Source organism: Phyllobates terribilis, unplaced genomic scaffold (assembly GCF_046119375.1).
Source record: "Phyllobates terribilis strain yellow unplaced genomic scaffold, ASM4611937v1 Scaffold_3__8_contigs__length_932513732, whole genome shotgun sequence".
Taxonomy (NCBI): Eukaryota; Metazoa; Chordata; class Amphibia; order Anura; family Dendrobatidae; genus Phyllobates; species Phyllobates terribilis.
Genome location: NW_027362763.1, coordinates 770,767,185 through 770,786,106, shown reverse-complemented (window position 1 = coordinate 770,786,106; position 18,922 = coordinate 770,767,185). Strand labels below are relative to the sequence as shown.

The following is an 18,922-nucleotide window of genomic DNA, read 5'->3' as shown; positions in this document are numbered from 1 at the left end:
CAGCTCCCAAAGTTTAGACCTATTCCGCTGGATCCGAGATGTTTGGGTGGCATGGTTTATTATCATTATAAATATTATTGTGTCAAAAAAGACCAAATTATTAGATATGAGACCCTTTTTTGGCTACCTTGAAAAAATGTATTTGCAAGCATAGATTCATCTGTGAACTTTCCTGTTATGTATAATATAATATTATTTCATAAAAAAAATTTGAGTTGAACAATTAAGGTATCATTACTAAAATAATTTATTTTTCATACATAAAAGTCTATTTAGCTTCACATAGGTTTTCCTAGCTAGCATGGTGCCAAGCTATATTTATATATTTGCTTTACATCAGCACAAATGTCAGCACTGGTGCAATGGAAGAGAACTGGAAAGAGATTTGACAGTATCCCCATCTATTGGCCAAACATGTCACTACAGTTTTTGCTTTTACCTCTCTCTAACTTCATGTTTTTATAATTTTTTCTTCCTTTTAATGATAAGGCCTTAACATTATTATTTATTCTCTACCACAGCTTGAACATGGCGTTCCTCTTCCCAGCCCTATGGAACTAAAGTATAAAATTCTTGTGAAAAATAAAAAGAAATCTCATAAGTCGGCTGACGGAAGCGCTAAGAAGAAGCTGTCAGAACAAGCGTCCAATGCTTGCAGCGATTCTTCCAGTGTATTTGAACCATCATCACCTGGTGCAGGTAACATGCGAGTTTCATTTCACTTATCACACACTGTATATAACAACGTTATGTTCCTTTTTGTGTTCCTTTTTCTGGTACCCCCTGATGAAGCTGCAACTGCCAGTGATACACGTGGAGACCAATTTCATCAATCTTTCAAGCCCTGATCTTTAGCCGTGTAGCTAGCTCCCTTTAGACTGATCCCTGTTTTATTGGAACGCATCTCAGCTGCGAACATACTGAGATTTCTATCTGCCTGCATTATTTGGGTACAATACAGTTATTTCTTTAGGGAACTTCAAAAATTACCACTTTTAAGGGGTTTATGCATTGGCTAGAACTCTTCATTTATATTTTTATTTCACTACTTATTGTAGTTTATTATACAATTTGTATCTTGTCTCATGGATTATTCCAATTGAAGTTGGATAGGTTCCACAGAGGATATGTTTGTGTGTCGTGATTATGTAGTAGTTTTTTTTATGTTTTTTTAATGTGTTGATATATAATGTTGCTTATGCATTGATTTGTATGCTTATACATATAGATATATATATATATTTTTTTCACTTGATGTACATGACGCGCCCCCTGGGCCGTGTGTGGGGGAATACTCGGAGCCGGGTCTCTGTGTAATGCTAGGGGTTGTAGTCTCCGTGGCGGCGACCCGGTCCCGTGGCTCAGGGTGGTCAAACCAGTGGCGGATCTGTTTATTTGGTTTTTAATGTTTAAATGTCCGACTACGCCACCCGTGGATTGCGATCACTGAGAACCGCCGCTGTGGGGCAGACCGCTGAGGCTGATGTTGGGTGCGCAGCAGAGGGTAGTATAACTCCCCACGGGAGGAGTATAGCCTCAGGGCAGCGTGTGTAGATGGTGAGGGTTGTGGTGCATGGGCGCAGCAGAAATGACTCAGAGTCCGTGCAGTGCAGTTCAGGGTCTTTACTGTTGGTAATGAAGAAGGCCCTGCCGGGAGTACTGGCTAACATTAGAGGCCTGGTCAGTCTGTGAGCGAATAAGAGTCCCCCTGGCCAGGTGGAGGTGTAGGCCTTCCCGTCTTACTGCACTCTTCTTGGCTACCCTGCTGTAGTCGTGTAGTATCCCACGTCCCTGAGTGTACCGTGCGGTGCTCACCCGTATGGCTGGTGACTTGGGGCCTTTGGTACCTTCCGCTCCTCGATGGCGGTGCCGGTTCCTTGCGTGTGACTGAGCCTCCGGGCTTTCTATGGCCAGAGGACCTGAAATCCCCTGCCAGGTGGTTTCTGCTGCTGGATGTGGATATGCTCACAGCCTTGGACTCCGGTGTCCGGTTCTCTTCGTCTTCGTCCAGGACGAGCTCTGCTAGCTCCAGTCCCTGGCTTTCAGCTCCTGTCTCCTACAGAGCTCCTTGCTGCTCCTCTGTCCCTCTCTCTGGAACTACTACCTAACCCCGCCCCAGATCCAGTTTATTAAGGGCAGGTTCCTCCCCTCCCTGGACTGGGGCAGGAGGCATTGCGTGCAATAGTGCTCCTGACCAGAAAAACCCATGCTCGCTCTCAGACATGGTATTCCTACCACTGTGGCAACCAGACCCCCTAGGGTGCCACATACACTATAATCATGCATGAATTTTGTTTGTGTGTACTTTTTTTCATATACATGAACAAAATGAACCGACTTTCATCACTGTACTAGACTAGATTTTCATCAGTGTCAGTGTCAATAACCCTCAATCCTAACAGGCAAAGGTAAGTTATGTGTAATAATGAGAAATGGCACAGGGAACATATGAAGAAAGAGAGGTGCAAAAAGCACTGGAAAGTCATGACATCAGCTGAAAACTATCAGTAATTAGTAAGCATTCTTGCCATTTAGTGAAAAATAATATCAGCTTTTTCAACTGATGTCCTACAAAAAAGTGTCACATTACCAAGATACCGCACAAGAAGCATCCCAGTAAAATGAGTAAAACCAGCGAGCTGTCTCAAGACCCTTGCAACCTGATGGTAAATCACATAGACAAAGTAAATTGGGAGACACTAATTTACTATATATCTATTTCCAAGTGACTGTATATTTGCATAATTTTTTAAAGGGGTCTAATGATAAAATGTCTTTATTGAAAATTTTTCTTTCCATCCACCCAAGAACTGGCTGCAAACACTTTCTTAACACGTCAGGATGACAATCAGAATGTCAGATATTAAAAGTAAAACATCCCTGTAGTTTGTGTGCTAAACATAATTAAAAAAAAAGTCTACTGCTTCTGGGATTTGAACCCAGATGCTGCAGTTTTGGAGGCTGATGCTTTACCATTGACTGGCAGTTTTCTTGGCTTATGGGATTAACCATGAAAATAGTCAGGGTATCTAAAAGTCATTGTGATTCTGATTCTGATGTGTGAAGGAAGTCATAAATCAAACTCACACATCAAAGTCACACATCATTTGAATTTGGCTTGCTTGAAGTCTGTGTATAAATTCCCAATGAGTTTCAGACATGTTTGCACTGAAAATAACATAACCAAATAGAACATCTAGGTTTCTTCATCTGAGTGTATAGCTCAATGGTAAGTGCACTGACGTCTGCACATAGAGTTCTGGGTTCAAGCCCCAGCAGCGAACAGTGACTTTTTTTTTATTATTATTATTGTCAGTTGTAAAAGTAACATGTCAAAGTCACATATCAAAGTCAGATGTCAAAGTCACATATCAAAGTCAGTTCTCAGACCGGGTATTTAGCCTCAAACTGACATTATTCTGATGTTTGACATTGACATCTGATCATGTCCTAAAATGGACACAGTACTCATGAAATGCTATAAAGCCCTATCCACACTGCTTAGATTTCAGGGCTTCTTAATTTTACCTGATGGCTATAAAATCGAAGGATTGTACACTTTTGAAGGAGCTTATATTTTTACAACAGGCTTCTTGCACTTTCTTACGTATGCATTTGGTTTGGGTTTATAATAAATACCATACATTTTGCACAACCGATACCATCAATGTACATAGAGTCTTCTGCCTTACGGCTCGTTCACACGACTGTATTTTGGGTTCAAGTGCTATACATGATACAAACGGACAGCACTGTGACCAATGTTATTCAATGGGGCAGTGCCGATGATTGATTTTTGTTTTCACTGACCACATCTTCAAGTGAAAATACCAGCAGTGTGCACTGATTTCTTCTGTAAAGCGGATGATACTCTCTCACTCAAGTTTATGGGTGTGCAAAAATGTCAAACACAGCCACAGTATAACATCTGATTTTTATGGATACGTTGCAGTTCCGTAACATAGGAAACTGTAAATGGTCTTGTAAATGATTAATTGCTGCTGATGTGAAAATCGGATTGTATACGGGTGACAAGTGAGAAAAGTATCATCCCACTTTTCTGGATGAAACTCTGAACAATTTTTAATACGCTCATGAGAACTTGGTCTTATAATGCATCTGTATGGTTAAATCATAGTTTCTGTTAAATCTGGGAGGCTTCTCTGAAGGTGATGTTAACTCTTCTTTCGTTCTATCTTTCTTTCTTTCCCTTTTTATATTTCTTTCTTTCCATCTTTACTTTGAATGGATTTTCAACATCTCTATCAATCTACTCTTTCCTTTCTTTTTTTTGTTCTTTCATTCTTTTAGTTCTTTCTTTCTATTCGTTCTTTCTTTTTGTTCTTTCTTTCTTTTCGTTTGTTCGTTCGTTCTTCCTTTCTTCCTTCCTCACAAGTATGCTGTATATACTTATTATTACAAATTAACTTATTCTGGCATTTTTATAAACCCTAGCATACAGTATGGTAATTCCTCCAATATGCAGTGCCACTATGATAGCACAGACCCTGCATAATGCTGCCTGTTGTCACTGTTAATGCATACAAGAGCATCATAGTAATATATTTATTATTCACCATCTGCACTCTCCTCCTGGTTATAAATAAATGATAATAATCATTTCACAATTTATTCCTCCTAGATTTCCAATTCAGTTTCCCTAATGGTTTTTTTTTGCCTTTAAAAGCCTGTAAATATGACCAGATTAAAGTCGGCAGCTTGAGTACTGCACTGCATATACATAGCTATTAAGTGTGTCAAAGACTGGCACCATGGTGGGTGTCACATACTGGTGGAGAGGACTGGTGAACCAGAAAATTATCTCGCTTTCCATGAGTGCTTTTAAATGTACCAAGCGCATGTACAATAAAATGCATTATAATTCTGGGAGGAAAATCTTATAAAGCGAGTATTGTCAGCATGGAATTCAAGATGAAGAAAAGCTCTGAAGGTGGAATGTAAAATATCTGCCATTTATGACAATGCAACACCGACTTCTTGAGCTAAATGTAAGAAGTAAGTCTGTAAAAGCTGATGATTTGTATTTGACAACTATAAGGAACTTTTTAAATTTCTTCTATAAGAATGAAGTGAGCAGGAGGTCTCGTTACCCTGCGGCGGAGCGTTAACCTTTCCAAATCCTATGGAAGCTATTAAGATCCTCACTGCACTTTGCATCCATCATCAGCATGTACATACAGTGCCTACAAGTAGTATTCAACCCCCTGCAGATTTAGCTGGTTTGATAAGATGCAAATAAGTTAGAGCCTTCAAACTGCAAACGAGAGTAGGTTTTATGAACAGAAGCATAAATCTTACAAACCAAAAAGTTATGTTGCTCAGTTGAATTTTATTACATTTTAAACATAAAAGTGTGGGTCAATTATTATACAACCCCTATGTTTAATATTTTGTGGAATAACCCTTGTTTGCAATTACAGCTAATAATCGTCTTTTATAAGACCTGATCAGGCCGGCACAGGTCTGTGGAGTTATCTTGGCCCACTCCTCCATGCAGATCTTCTCCAAGTTATCTAGGTTCTTTGGGTGTCTCATGTGGACTTTATTCTTGAGCTCCTTCCACAAGTTTTCAATTGGGTTAAGGTCAGGAGACTGACTAGGCCACTCCAACACCTTGACTTTTTCCCTCTTGAACCAGGCCTTGGTTTTCTTGGCTGTGTGCTTTGGGTCGTTGTCTTGTTGGAAGATGAAATTACGACCCATCTTAAGATCCTTGATGGAGGAGCGGAGGTTCTTGGCCAAAATCTCCAGGTAGGCCGTGCTATCCATCTTCCCATGGATGCGGACCAGATGGCCAGGCCCCTTGGCTGAGAAACAGCCCCACAGCATGATGCTGCCACCACCATGCTTGACTGTAGGGATGGTATTCTTGGGGTCGTATGCAGTGCCATCCAGTCTCCAAACGTCACGTGTGTGGTTGGCACCAAAGATCTCGATCTTGGTCTCATCAGACCATAGAACCTTGAACCAGTCTGTCTCAGAGTTCTCCAAGTGATCATGAGCAAACTGTAGACGAGCCTTGACATGACGCTTTGAAAGTAAAGGTACCTTACGGGCTCGTCTGGAACGGAGACCATTGCGGTGGAGTACGTTACTTATGGTATTGACTGAAACCAATGTCCCCACTGCCATGAGATCTTCCCGGAGCTCCTTCCTTGCTGTCCTTGGATTAGCCTTGACTCTTCGGACAAGCCTGGCCTCGGCACGGGAGGACACTTTCAAAGGCTGTCCAGGCCGTGGAAGGCTAACAGTAGTTCCATAAGCCTTCCACTTACGGATGATGCTCCCAACAGTGGAGACAGGTAGGCCCAACTCCTTGGAAAGGGTTTTGTACCCCTTGCCAGCCTTGTGACCCTACACGATCTTGTCTCTGATGGCCTTGGAATGCTCCTTCGTCTTTCCCATGTTGACCATGTCTGAGTGCTTTTCACAAGTTTGGTGAGGGTCTTAAATAGTCAGAAAAGGCTGGCAAAAGAGATCTTTAATCCACACATGTGAAGCTCATTATTCTTGGTGCCTGAACTACTTCTTAATACTTTAGGGGGACCAAACAGAATTCTTGTGGTTTGAGGGGTTGAATAATAAATGACACTCTGAATTAACTTTTAACGTTTTAAAAAAACAAAAAAAACAAAAACAAAATTTGCTGCAGTGCATTTCCCACTTCCAGGCTGATCTACAGTACAAATGTCACAATGCCAAGTTAATTCCGCATGTGTCAACCAGCTAAATCTGCAGGGGGGTTGAATACTACTTGTAGGCACTGTATACACAAAAACATACTAAGTTTAGCTTACAGTAACTGGGGGACATTGGCTTTCAATAGAAACTTCTATGGTGACCATACAGGAAAGTCAGCAGCTCTGGCCGGCATCAATCTATCTAATGGCATCTTTGTTTCTACATACCGATTCCTTGTTACCATAGGAGATAACATGCAGATGGAATTATACCCCTTATTCTATTGAAAAACATACACAAGCGTTTCAGCGACAACTGATAAAGATGTGTAGACACCTCATGGGTGAAGTAATGGTGTCTGAGAAGCATCTGTAACAGCAGCTACATTCAGCAGGACCCACTGTCATGGCAACCCATCAGCCCCTCGTGATGGCCTTACATGCTGCTGTGAGAATTAAACCCTGCACTACACATGGGGGGTATATAGAGAGTGATAGACCCCGCACTACACATGGAGGACAGGTAGAGAGTGACAGACCCCATACTACACATGGAGGGTATATAGAGAGTGACAGACCCCACACTATACATGGAGGACAGGTAGAGAGTGACAGACCCCACACTACACATGGTGGACAGGTAGAGAGTGACAGACCCCACACTACACATGGAGGGTAGGTAGAGAGTGACAGACCCCACACTACACATGGAGGGCAGGTAGAGAGTAACAGACCCCACACTACACATGGAGGACAGGTAGAGAGTGACAGACCCCACACTACACATGGAGGACAGGTACAGAGTGACAGATCCCACACTACACATGGGGGACAGGTAGAGAGTGACAGACCCCACACTATACATTGAGGACAGGTAGAGAGTGACAGACCCCGCACTACACATTGAGGACAGGTAGAGAGTGACAGACCCCACAGTACACATGGAGGACAGGTAGAGAGTGACAGACCCCGCACTACACATGGAGGGCAGGTACAGAGTGACAGACCCCGCACTACACATGGAGGACAGGTAGAGAGTGACAGACCCCACACTACACATGGAGGACAGGTAGAGAGTGACAGACCCCACACTATACATGGAGGGCAGGTAGAGAGTGACAGACCCCACACTACACATGGAGGACAGGTAGAGAGTGACAGACCCCACACTATACATGGAGGGCTGGTAGAGAGTGACAGACCCCACACTACACATGGAGGACAGGTAGAGAGTAACAGACCCCACACTACACATGGAGGGCAGGTAGAGAGTGACAGACCCCACACTACACATGGAGGACAGGTAGAGAGTGACAGACCCCACACTACACATGGAGGACAGGTAGAGAGTGACAGACCCCACACTACACATGGAGGGCAGGTAGAGAGTGACAGACCCCGCACTACACATGGAAGACAGGTAGAGAGTGACAGACCCCGCACTACACATGGAGGACAGGTAGAGAGTGAGAGACCCCACACTACACATGGAGGACAGGTAGAGAGTAATAGACCCCGCACTACACATGGAGGGCAGGTAGAGAGTGACAGACCCCACACTACACATGGAGGGCAGGTAGAGAGTGACAGACCCCGCACTACACATGGAGGACAGGTAGAGAGTGACAGACCCCGCACTACACATGGAGGACAGGTAGAGAGTGACAGACCCCACACTACACATGGAGGACAGGTAGAGAGTGACAGACCCCGCACTACACATGGAGGACAGGTAGAGAGAGACAGACCCCGCACTACACATGGAGGACAGGTAGAGAGTGACAGACCCCGCACTACACATGGAGGACAGGTAGAGAGGGACAGACCCCACACTATACATGGAGGACAGGTAGAGAGTGACAGACCCCACACTACACATGGAGGGCAGGTAGAGAGTGACAGACCCCGCACTACACATGGAGGGCAGGTAGAGCGTGACAGACCCCACACTACAAATGGAGGACAGGTAGAGAGTGACAGACCCCACACTACACATGGAGGACAGGTAGAGAGTGACAGACCCTGCACTACACATGGAGGGCAGGTAGAGAGTGACAACCCCGCACTACACATGGAGGGCAGGTAGAGAGTGACAGACCCCACACTACACATGGAGGACAGGTAGAGAGTGACAGACCCCACACTATATATGAAGGGCAGGTAGAGAGGGACAGACCCCACACTACACATGGAGGGCAGGTAGAGAGTGACAGACCATGCATTACACATGGAGGGCAGGTAGAGAGTGACAGACCCCACACTACACATGGAGGACAGGTAGAGAGTGACAGACCCCACACTACACATGGAGGGCAGGTAGAGAGTGACAGACCCCACACTACACATGGAGGACAGGTAGAGAGTGACAGACCCCACACTACATATGGAGGACAGGTAGAGAGTGACAGACCCAACACTACACATGGAGGGCAGGTAGAGAGTGACAACCCCGCACTACACATGGAGGGCAGGTAGAGAGTGACAGACCCCACACTACACATGGAGGACAGGTAGAGAGTGACAGACCCCACACTATACATGAAGGGCAGGTAGAGAGTGACAGACCCCGCATTACACATGGCCAGGTAGAGAGTGACAGACCCCACACTACACATAGAGGACAGGTAGAGGGTGACAGACCCCGTATTACACATGGAGGGCAGGTAGACAGTGGTAGACCCCCCCACTTTACATGGAGAACGGGTACAGAGTGACAGACCCCGCACTACACATGGAGGACAGGTAGAAAATGACAGACCCTGCACTACACATGCAGGGCAGGTAGAGAGAGACAGACCCTGCATTACACATGGAGGGTAGGTAGAGAGTGACAGACCCCGCACTACACATGGAGGGCAGGTAGAGCGTGACAGACCCCACATTACACATGGGGGCCAGGTAGAGAGTGACAGACCCCACACTACAAATGGAGGACAGGTAGAGAGTGACAGACCCCACACTACACATGGAGGGCAGGTAGAGAGTGACAGACCCCGCAATACACATGGAGGGCAGGTAGAGAGTGACAGTCCGCGCACTACACATGGAGGGCAGGTAGAGAGTGACAGACCCCACACTACAAATGGAGGACATGTAGAGCGTGACAGACCCCGCACTACACATGGAGGGCAGGTAGAGAGTGACAAACCCCACACTACATATGGAGGGCAAGTAGAGAGTGACAGACCCCACACACACATGGAGGACAGGTAGAGAGTGACAAACCCCACACTACATATGAAGGGCAAGTAGAGAGTGACAGACCCCACACTACACATGGAGGGCAGGTAGAGAGTGACAGACCCCGCAATACACATGGAGGGCAGGTAGAGAGTGACAGTCCGCGCACTACACATGGAGGGCAGGTAGAGAGTGACAGACCCCACACTACAAATGGAGGACATGTAGAGCGTGACAGACCCCGCACTACACATGGAGGGCAGGTAGAGAGTGACAAACCCCACACTACATATGGAGGGCATGTAGAGAGTGACAGACCCAACACTACACATGGAGGGCAGGTAAAGAGTGACAGACCACGCAGTACACATGGAGGATAGGTAGAGAGTGACAGATCCCACATTACACATGGAGAGCAGTTAGAGAGTGACAGACCCCACACTACATATGGAGAACAGGTAGAGAGTGACAGACCCCACACTGCATATGGAGGGCAGATAGAGAGTGACAGACCCCGCACTTTACATGGGGGACAGGTAGAGAGTGACAGACCCCACACTACACATGGAGGACAGGTAGAGAGTGACAGACCCCGCACTACACAATCAGACCATGATTAAGACTAACGTCGAAATAACTCTTATAGTGCACAAATGCCAACATATGGTGGAGTATCATGTTTTAAAGGCTAAATAAAAGCTAAGTTTTACTAACTTTTTAGCAATTCCAGCTGGATTGTTTTGTATATTTTCATATTTCTAATTGGAAGTACTTGCTAATATTATTATTATTACACCTACAACATATTGGGATAGGATCTTGGAGATAGGAATACCCCTTTAAGTCACATGACACATTTCAGAGTGTGATCTCAATTTTGGCTGTGAAGTGATGGATGCCTATGAGTGTGATGGATGAAGCGAGAATCGGGGTGGAGGAAGATGAGTGTATATTCTGGTCTGGGATGTTTTCGGATAGGGTTAATTCATTCCCTTCAGATAAGTGACTTGCAGTTTTACTGCAACCTACTGCTTTGGTACCTCCCTGTGACCAGCTTTCCCAGGTCGGCGTCTCTGCATTGCATGTACCCTACACATAGCCATAATTTACAATTAGATGACAATTTTATATTTTACAGCATAAACCTAAACATTAGCTCCAGACATTAAGAGTGTCAAAAACAACATTTCATGATATGATGCTGTCAATACTATGCAGAATAATGAATGCCGACCTGCAGAACACTAGATCCTGATATACGTGACACAAGAGCACATGTAAAGTCATTCTGAGTGTAATTAAAGGGTGATCAGTCTCCTTGTAACTCGCATGATGTGAATGTTGGCCAATAACCCTATACGTGCATGCCAAGCTTTAGTTAAAGATTTTAGGAACTGTTTGTACTTGAAAATCCCGGTAACTTCCTTCACATGTGAGAAAAGAAACGCTGGTATGGCGGCACACAAAGATGCTTGGTCTGGGGGATTATGTGTGCAAGTGGGTAAATAGCTGGCTGAGTGATAGAAAGCAGAGGGTGGTTATCAATGGAGTAAGCTCAGGGGGTGTCAGGGTTACTAGCTTGGTGCCTCAAGGGTCTGTCTTGGGCCCTATATTATTTAATATATTTATTAATGATCTAGTGGAAGGGTTGCATAGTAAAATAGCAATATTTGCAGATGATACTAAACTTTGTAAAGTAGTTAATACCGATGAGGATAGGGCACAGCTACAGGAGGATTTAGATAAATTGGGGAGTTGGGCCAAAAAATGGCAAATGGGGTTCAATGCCGATAAATGTAAGGTCATGCACATGGGAAAGAAAAACAACAGTCACCCATACATATTAAATGGGAAACCGTTGGGGAAATCTGACATGGAGAAGGACCTGGGCGTCTTGGTTAATAGCAAATTAAATTGGAGTGCCCAGTGTCAGGCAGCAGCTGCGAAGGCAAATAGAGTCATGGCATGCATCAGAAGAGGAATAGGGGCATATGATGAGAACATTGTTCTTCCTCTGTATAAAGCGCTGGTAAGGCCGCACTTAGAATATTGTGCACAGTTCTGGGCTCCGGTGCTCAGGAAAGACATATTGGAGCTAGAGAGGGTACAAAGGAGGGCGACTAAGGTAATAAAGGGAATGGAGGGACTAGAATACCCAGAGAGGTTGTCAAAATTAGGCCAATTTACGTTGAAAAAGAGAAGGCTTAGGGGAAACCTCATAAACATGTATAAATACATCAGGGGGCAGTACAGAGATCTCTCCCATGACCTGTTTATACCAAGGATGGTTACAAAGACGAGGGGGCACACTATGCGTCTGGAGGAAAGGAGGTTCCTGCACCAGCGTAGAAGGGGATTCTTTACGGTCAGAGCCGTGAGACTCTGGAACTCTCTGGGAGAGGAAGTGGTGATGTCCAACTCACTTAATGAGTTCAAGAGAGGCCTGGACGCCTTTCTTGAGAACAATAAAATTACATCTTATGCTTAGTGATAGTTAATTAATCCAGGGATTTAATCTGACTGCCAGATTGGAGTCGGGAAGTGAATTTTTCCTCAATGATGTAAATTGGCCTATACCGCATGGGTTTTTTTTTGCCTTCCCCTGGATCAACGCTGCAGAATAGCTGCAGTGCACAAGAAATAGGCTGAACTGGATGGACGCTTGTCTTTTTTCGGCCTTATAAACTATGTAACTATGCTGTTGACTCCATCAGGTGAAGGATATTGTATTGACATATGGCAGCTGCACCCAGGAGACATGCTCTATCAGAGGGTGACGGCAACTGATAACGAACGTAGCACTTTACCTATTAATTTCTCCAGAAGTGTTCATCCGAATGTGTCTTAGAAAATTAGAAGGTTAAATGAGAAGTAATAACAAAGTAATGTTACAGGACTATCAATATAGAATTTTATTCTATTCTGTGGGGAAACCTGGCAGTAAAGACAGGGAATCTAACCTGGGATTATTCATTTTTTAAATACAGAGGCTTAAGAGTGATCTTATTAAAATGTATAAATACAAGAAGGGACAGTACAGAGATCTGTATAATAATCTGTCTACAGCTAGGCGATATAAGAGGACATTCTCTAAGTCAAGAGCAGGGACGCACAGCGATTTCTGGACCAACGGCCACATTGTCATGTTGTCCAAGGGCAGCAATAAAACTTAGAGGGGTATTACCATCTGAGACATTTCCATAATATCAAAATTACTAGATGGTGGCCCGATTCAAACGCATCGGGTTTTCTAGAATGTGTATGCGGTACACCGGGCGCAATCAGCAGAGCGGTGTTTAAATTTGGCGCCAATATCGCTAATTGGTCGCGGCCGGCGGCCGCAAGCAATCAGCACAGCGGTTTTTACATTTGGCGCCAATCAGCGAACCGTGTTAGTGAGGGCCGGAGAGCCTGTTTAAATTTGGCGCCAATATCGCTAATTGGTCGCGGCCGGCGGCCGCAAGCAATCAGCACAGCGGTCTTTACATTTGGCGCCAATCAGCGAACCGTGTTAGTGAGGGCCGGAGAGCGTGTTTAAATTTGGCGCCAATATCGCTGATTGGTCGCGGCCGGCGGGTGCGACCAATCATCACAGCGGTTTTTAAATTTGGCGCCAATATTGCTAATTGGTCGCGGACGGCGGCCGCAAGCAATCAGCACAGCGGTTTTTACATTTGGCGCCAATCAGCGAACCATGTTAGTGAGGGACAGAGAACCTGTTTAAATTTGGCGCCAATATCGCTGATTGGTCACGGCGCCGCAGGTGGGGGTACTTATGCTGCTAGCAACCGGGAGATGAGCGGCTAGCGCCGCTCATCTCCCGGCTGCATCGCCGCTGACCACCGTCCGGCAGATGAGCCGCTAATGGCTGCCATATTTTTCTGAAATCCCGCGTCGCTGATTGGCCGCGGCCGGACCAATCAGCGATGCCGGATTTCCTGGACAGACGGACAGACAGACAGACAGACGGGATAAGACGATTATATATATTAGATATGCCATAAATGTCTGATGGATGGTAGTACAGAAAGTGGAATCTACACCCCCAGTGAGCACTTAGGGCCTTGTGCGAATATGGCTCTTCCCATTGTAATCTTAAATGCTATAAACTACATATAGAGAACCCCAAGTATAGATTGGCCACTAGTGATGATTGAGCATGCTCGTTATTCAAGATTTATGAGCATGCTCGGGTGTTTTCCGAGTATCTTCAGCGTGCTCGGGTGATATGTTTTCATCACTCCGTGCGCATGATTTGTGACTTTTTGACAGCTTTGATACATGTGAGGAATGCCTGTTTCTTAGGGATTCCTCACATGCATTAAAGCTGTCAAACAGTCGCAAATCATGAGTACGGAGTGACGAAAACATAACACCCGAGCACACTGAAGATACTCGCGAGCACCCGAGCATGCCCGACGAAAGGGTTAACAGAACATACTCGCCCATCACTAATGGCCACGTGTAAAACTCATAGACATCTTTCTGGAGTAATAAAGAGGTGTTGAGGTACTGTCTTCTTTGGGAACAATATAGTAAAATGTGCACATGCTAATACATAATACACATGGATTTGTACATTAAAGAGGACCTATTACCAGGTCAAAAATTGAAAAAATTGGCAGTTTTGCTCTTATTCTATTCCCATTGCTCACCAGAGTATTCTATTTTTTTATATTTTTATAAATATGCGCCTTTTTATTCAGCAGAAACTTATTTTCTTTACCAAGAAGATCTGGCTCACAGGGTAATAAGGCAGAGCAGCATAAAGATACGCCCGTAGAGAATTCTGTGAGCCACGTCCCCTTGGTAAAAACCCTAAAAAATTGCGCCATATAAAAAGGCCCTGATCTCTGGAAGGATATGGCAGATTTTACAAGTACAATAAAATAGAGTACTCATGGGAGCAGTAAGTTTTACTATATGAGGTTTTGTTTTTTTGCGAGACAACCTGTAATTTTTTAAAGGAAATCTGTCAACAGGATTTCGCCTCCCAAAAGTGTAACTCTTTCAAAGACAAGTCCAGCAATACCTTTACATGACCAGTCTGTTCTTCTGTTACTGAGAAATCAGCATTTGAATCAATATGCAAATAAAGCTGAAGATCTACAGCCTCTGTCACTCCAGCTCTATTCTCCTCCCAGCCCCACCTCCTCCTGCTTGACTGACATCCTCAACGCTGCAGGCCAAGGAGCCATCAGTTAGGCAGGAGGCGGCAGCGCTGGGCAGAGAATAGAGCTAGAGTGACAGAGGCTTTAGATCGTAATGTCCTCAGTACATGAGAAGAAAGTGAAACATCATCTAAGTAAACCACAGTGTTGCTGAACTGGCTTCTCATGCGGTATGTTCGGCCATTAGATATCACATCTTGATGCTATGGGGTCCAGATAGATGGCCTTCATTCTCAGTTAGTCCTCTCTCCATTTTAATGGGTGATGAGAACCTGTAGGGATATGATCTTCACTGATGCTGCAATGTTAGCGAGTAAGGTAGTGGAATATATATACCCCTTGTTAGGCTGGGTGCAGACGGGTATATTTCACGGTCTGTATACAGACTGCAATGCCTGGAATGACCACATGTGTCTTGACCCGAACTTTCAGCCTTATATGTATAGGATGGGGTCAGTGCGGGCAATGTGATGTGTATACAGACTGAAATATGACCATCTGAACCCGGCTTGCAGTGAGGTGGTAAACAGCAGCACCTGAAAGCAACCAATTGTTTTAGTAATTGCCATCTTCAGGTCGATGAAGATAATGAAACATTAGCTATATTTATTATTCCCAGAGCCATAGACAGAAGGAACGCTCCGAACCACTGGTTGTTGTGAGAGCAGATCAGTTTTTGCTCACTTAAGTTTGTGGAAGGCATGAGCAAGCACGCAACATCACATTCTCACATAGCAAAGTATTTATTTCTCCTAATTACTTCCTTAATAAAAAGGCAAAGAACCTTCTGAGCCAGAAAGCTGTTTTTCATTTGAAACGCACGTAATTTCAATATCTATCTGCGTTTGCCACCCTGTGGTAGAAAGCTATAATGACACTCCTAAATGCAGAGTTCATAAAAGTTTACTTTACGTTGTGATTCATCTGAATTAATGGACAGTGGGTGAGAATACCAGCACTTGAAGATCTGCAACATTTGCCTAGGTCCTTATCCATTTGTCAGCATCCATGTGCTATCTTTCTTTCTTTTTTTTTATTCATGGACCATTCATTGCATTGAGCAAGTTTGGTCTTCGAATTGAACCAAGCCGGGCTAACCTATGTTTTTTTTTTTTTTTTTTGTGTGGACCATTGGTAAAAATACCCTAAGACTATATTGTGTCCGCATGCTATATGTATAAAAAAAACACATAACACAAACAATATAAGTGGATGTGTCAATAACGTTTTAAAGGGAATATGTCACCAGGTTTTTGCTAATCTTTCAGAGAGCAGCATAATGTAGGGGCAGAGACCCTGATTCAAGTGATGTATCACTTACTGGGCTGCTTGCTGCAGTTTTGGTAAAATCCCTGTTTTATCTGCTGCAGATCTAGCATTTCTGTAAATGCTGAGTTCTGTATAACCCCGCCCACACCGCTGATTGGCTGCTTTCTGTGTACACTGTGTATAGCCAGAAAGCTGCCAATCAGTGGAGGGGGTGGCGTTATACAGAGCTCATGAATATGGAGGACTACATGGCAGCAGGTTTACTAGCCCTGTCTAGTAATTATCTCCCGCTGAAAAAGCTGATTTATCAAAACTACTGGAAGCAGCTCAATAAGTGACACATCACTGGAATCAGGGTCTCTGTCCCTACATTATGCTGCTCTCAGATTACGTGGCAAAAAAAACTGATGAGAGATTCCCTTTAAGTGAGTTCATACACATCAACCACAGGGCGATCGCTATGTGTTAATGGCTCCAGATAGTTGTGAATCTTTATGTCGCTGTAGTTGTGGATGCAACATGTGGAATCACGCCAACTATTTAATCATTACAACCTGGTTAAATGCAGAATTTTGTTGGAGTATAGTCACTGTTTCCATGAGCAGTAATTGTAATAATTTCTGCATAAACTGGCAAATGGCCTCAGCAACTGATCAAAGTCTGAGTAAGAACCGTGGGTTCATGTTCACACTAAAACGACATTCTTTATTAAATCACAATCTTCTTGAAGCTTAAATATTTTATACATTAGGTTTTGTATCTTAGACAGCAGAATATTGTTCTAAGCAGTAGAACATTGTTACTAACCGTAACTTGCTTTGCTTTGACTGATGCCCATATTTACCAATACCTGCTAATAATAATGCTAAATATTGAGCTTTTTTTTCTGTGATTTTTTTTTTTGTTGTAGGGGAAGGGGGGGGGGATTTTTGCATTTTGCTGTGATTTTCTTCTAATTTTGTCGAAGATTTGTATTATGGTATTTAAAAGGGGTTGTGTATCTACGACAGAGAATGAGGCTATGTGCCCACGTTGCATTTATGAAGCAAAAAATTTCTGCTGCATAAATGCAAGTCCTCTCCCGGAAAAACGCATGCGGAATTCCGCACGCGTTTATCACGCATTTTTCGCGCGTTTATCACGCGTTTTCCACATGCGGAATTGCCTTGCGTTTTTTATGCATTGGACAAAGGCAATTCCGCTTGCGGAAACGCAAAATTAAATGACATGCTGCAGATTTTTGAACGCGGCATAAACGCTGCGGAAAAATCCGCAGCATGTGCATAGAACTTGCGGAATCCCATTGGGGACCATGGGGTGCGGATATACATGCGTTTTTCAAGCGTTTACGCTGCGGAAATTCCGCAGCATATACGCTTGAAAAATGCTACGTGGGCACACAGCCTGAGGCTGGCTTATCTAATAATTGTCAGATATTCGGCCCCATTCAAACCCATCTCAAATCTTGTGCTGACACATACAGGTGAAAGCTACCTTTCTGTGTCAGAAAAACCCAGCAGTAAAGTGAACTGGTGATGAAATTAGGACATACAGTTATATGAAAAAATTTGGGCACCCCTATTAATCTTAAGCTTATTGTTTTATAAAAATTGGTGTTTTTGCAACAGCTATTTCAGTTTGATATATGTAATAACTGTTGGACACAGTAATGTTTCTGCCTTGAAATGAGGTTTATTGTACTAACAGAAAATGTGCAATCTGCATTCAAACAAAATTTGGTGAGGTGCATAAGTATAGGCACCTCACCAGAAAAGTGACATTAATATTTAGTAGATCCTCCTTTTGCAAAAATAACAGCCTCTAGTCGCTTCCTGTAGCTTTTAATGAGTTCCTGGATCCTGGATGAAGGTATTTTTGACCATTCCTCTTTACAAAACAATTCCAGTTCAGTTAAGTTTGATGGTCGCCGAGCATGGACAGCCCTCTTCAAATGATCCCACAGATGTTCAATGATATTCAGGTCTGGGGACTGGGATGGCCATTCCAGAACATTGTAATTGTTCCTCTGCATGAATGCCTGAGTAGATTTGGAGCGGTGTTTTGGATCATTGTCTTGCTGAAAGATCCATCCCCTGCGTAACTTCAACTTTATCACTGATTCTTGAACATTATTGTCAAGAATCTGCTGATACTGAGTGGAATCCATGCGTCCCTCAACTTTAACAAGATTCCCGGTGCCGGCATTGGCCACACAGCCCCAAAGCATGATCGAACCTCCACCAAATTTTACTGTGGGTAGCAAGTGTTTTTCTTGGAATGCTGTGTTTTTTTGCCGCCATGCATAACGCCTTTTTGTATGACCAAACAACTCAATCTTGGTTTCATCAGTCCACAGGACCTTCTTCCAAAAAGAAATTGGCTTCTCCAAATGTGCTTTTGCATACCTCAGCCGACTCTGTTTGTGGCGTGCTTGCAGAAACGGCTTCTTTCACATCACTCTCCCATACAGCTTCTCCTTGTGCAAAGTGCGTTGTATAGTTGACCGATGCACAGTGACACCATCTGCAGCAAGTTGATGCTGCAGCTCTCTGAAGGTGGTCTGAGGATTGTCCTTGACTGATCTCACCATTCTTCTTCTCT

General features: G+C 44.0%; 1 protein-coding gene across 1 annotated transcript in view; it reads left to right on the top strand.

Annotated features, from left to right (window-relative positions):
• The window catches only part of PLCB1 (phospholipase C beta 1), a 1,235,601-nt gene that overhangs the window by 845,855 nt on the left and 370,824 nt on the right, over window positions 1–18,922 (top strand). Inside the window, exon 14 of the mRNA XM_073672250.1 lies at window positions 522–699. Within this exon, the coding sequence (XP_073528351.1) occupies window positions 522–699 (178 nt within the window). The remainder of the gene's footprint in view (window positions 1–521; window positions 700–18,922) is intronic.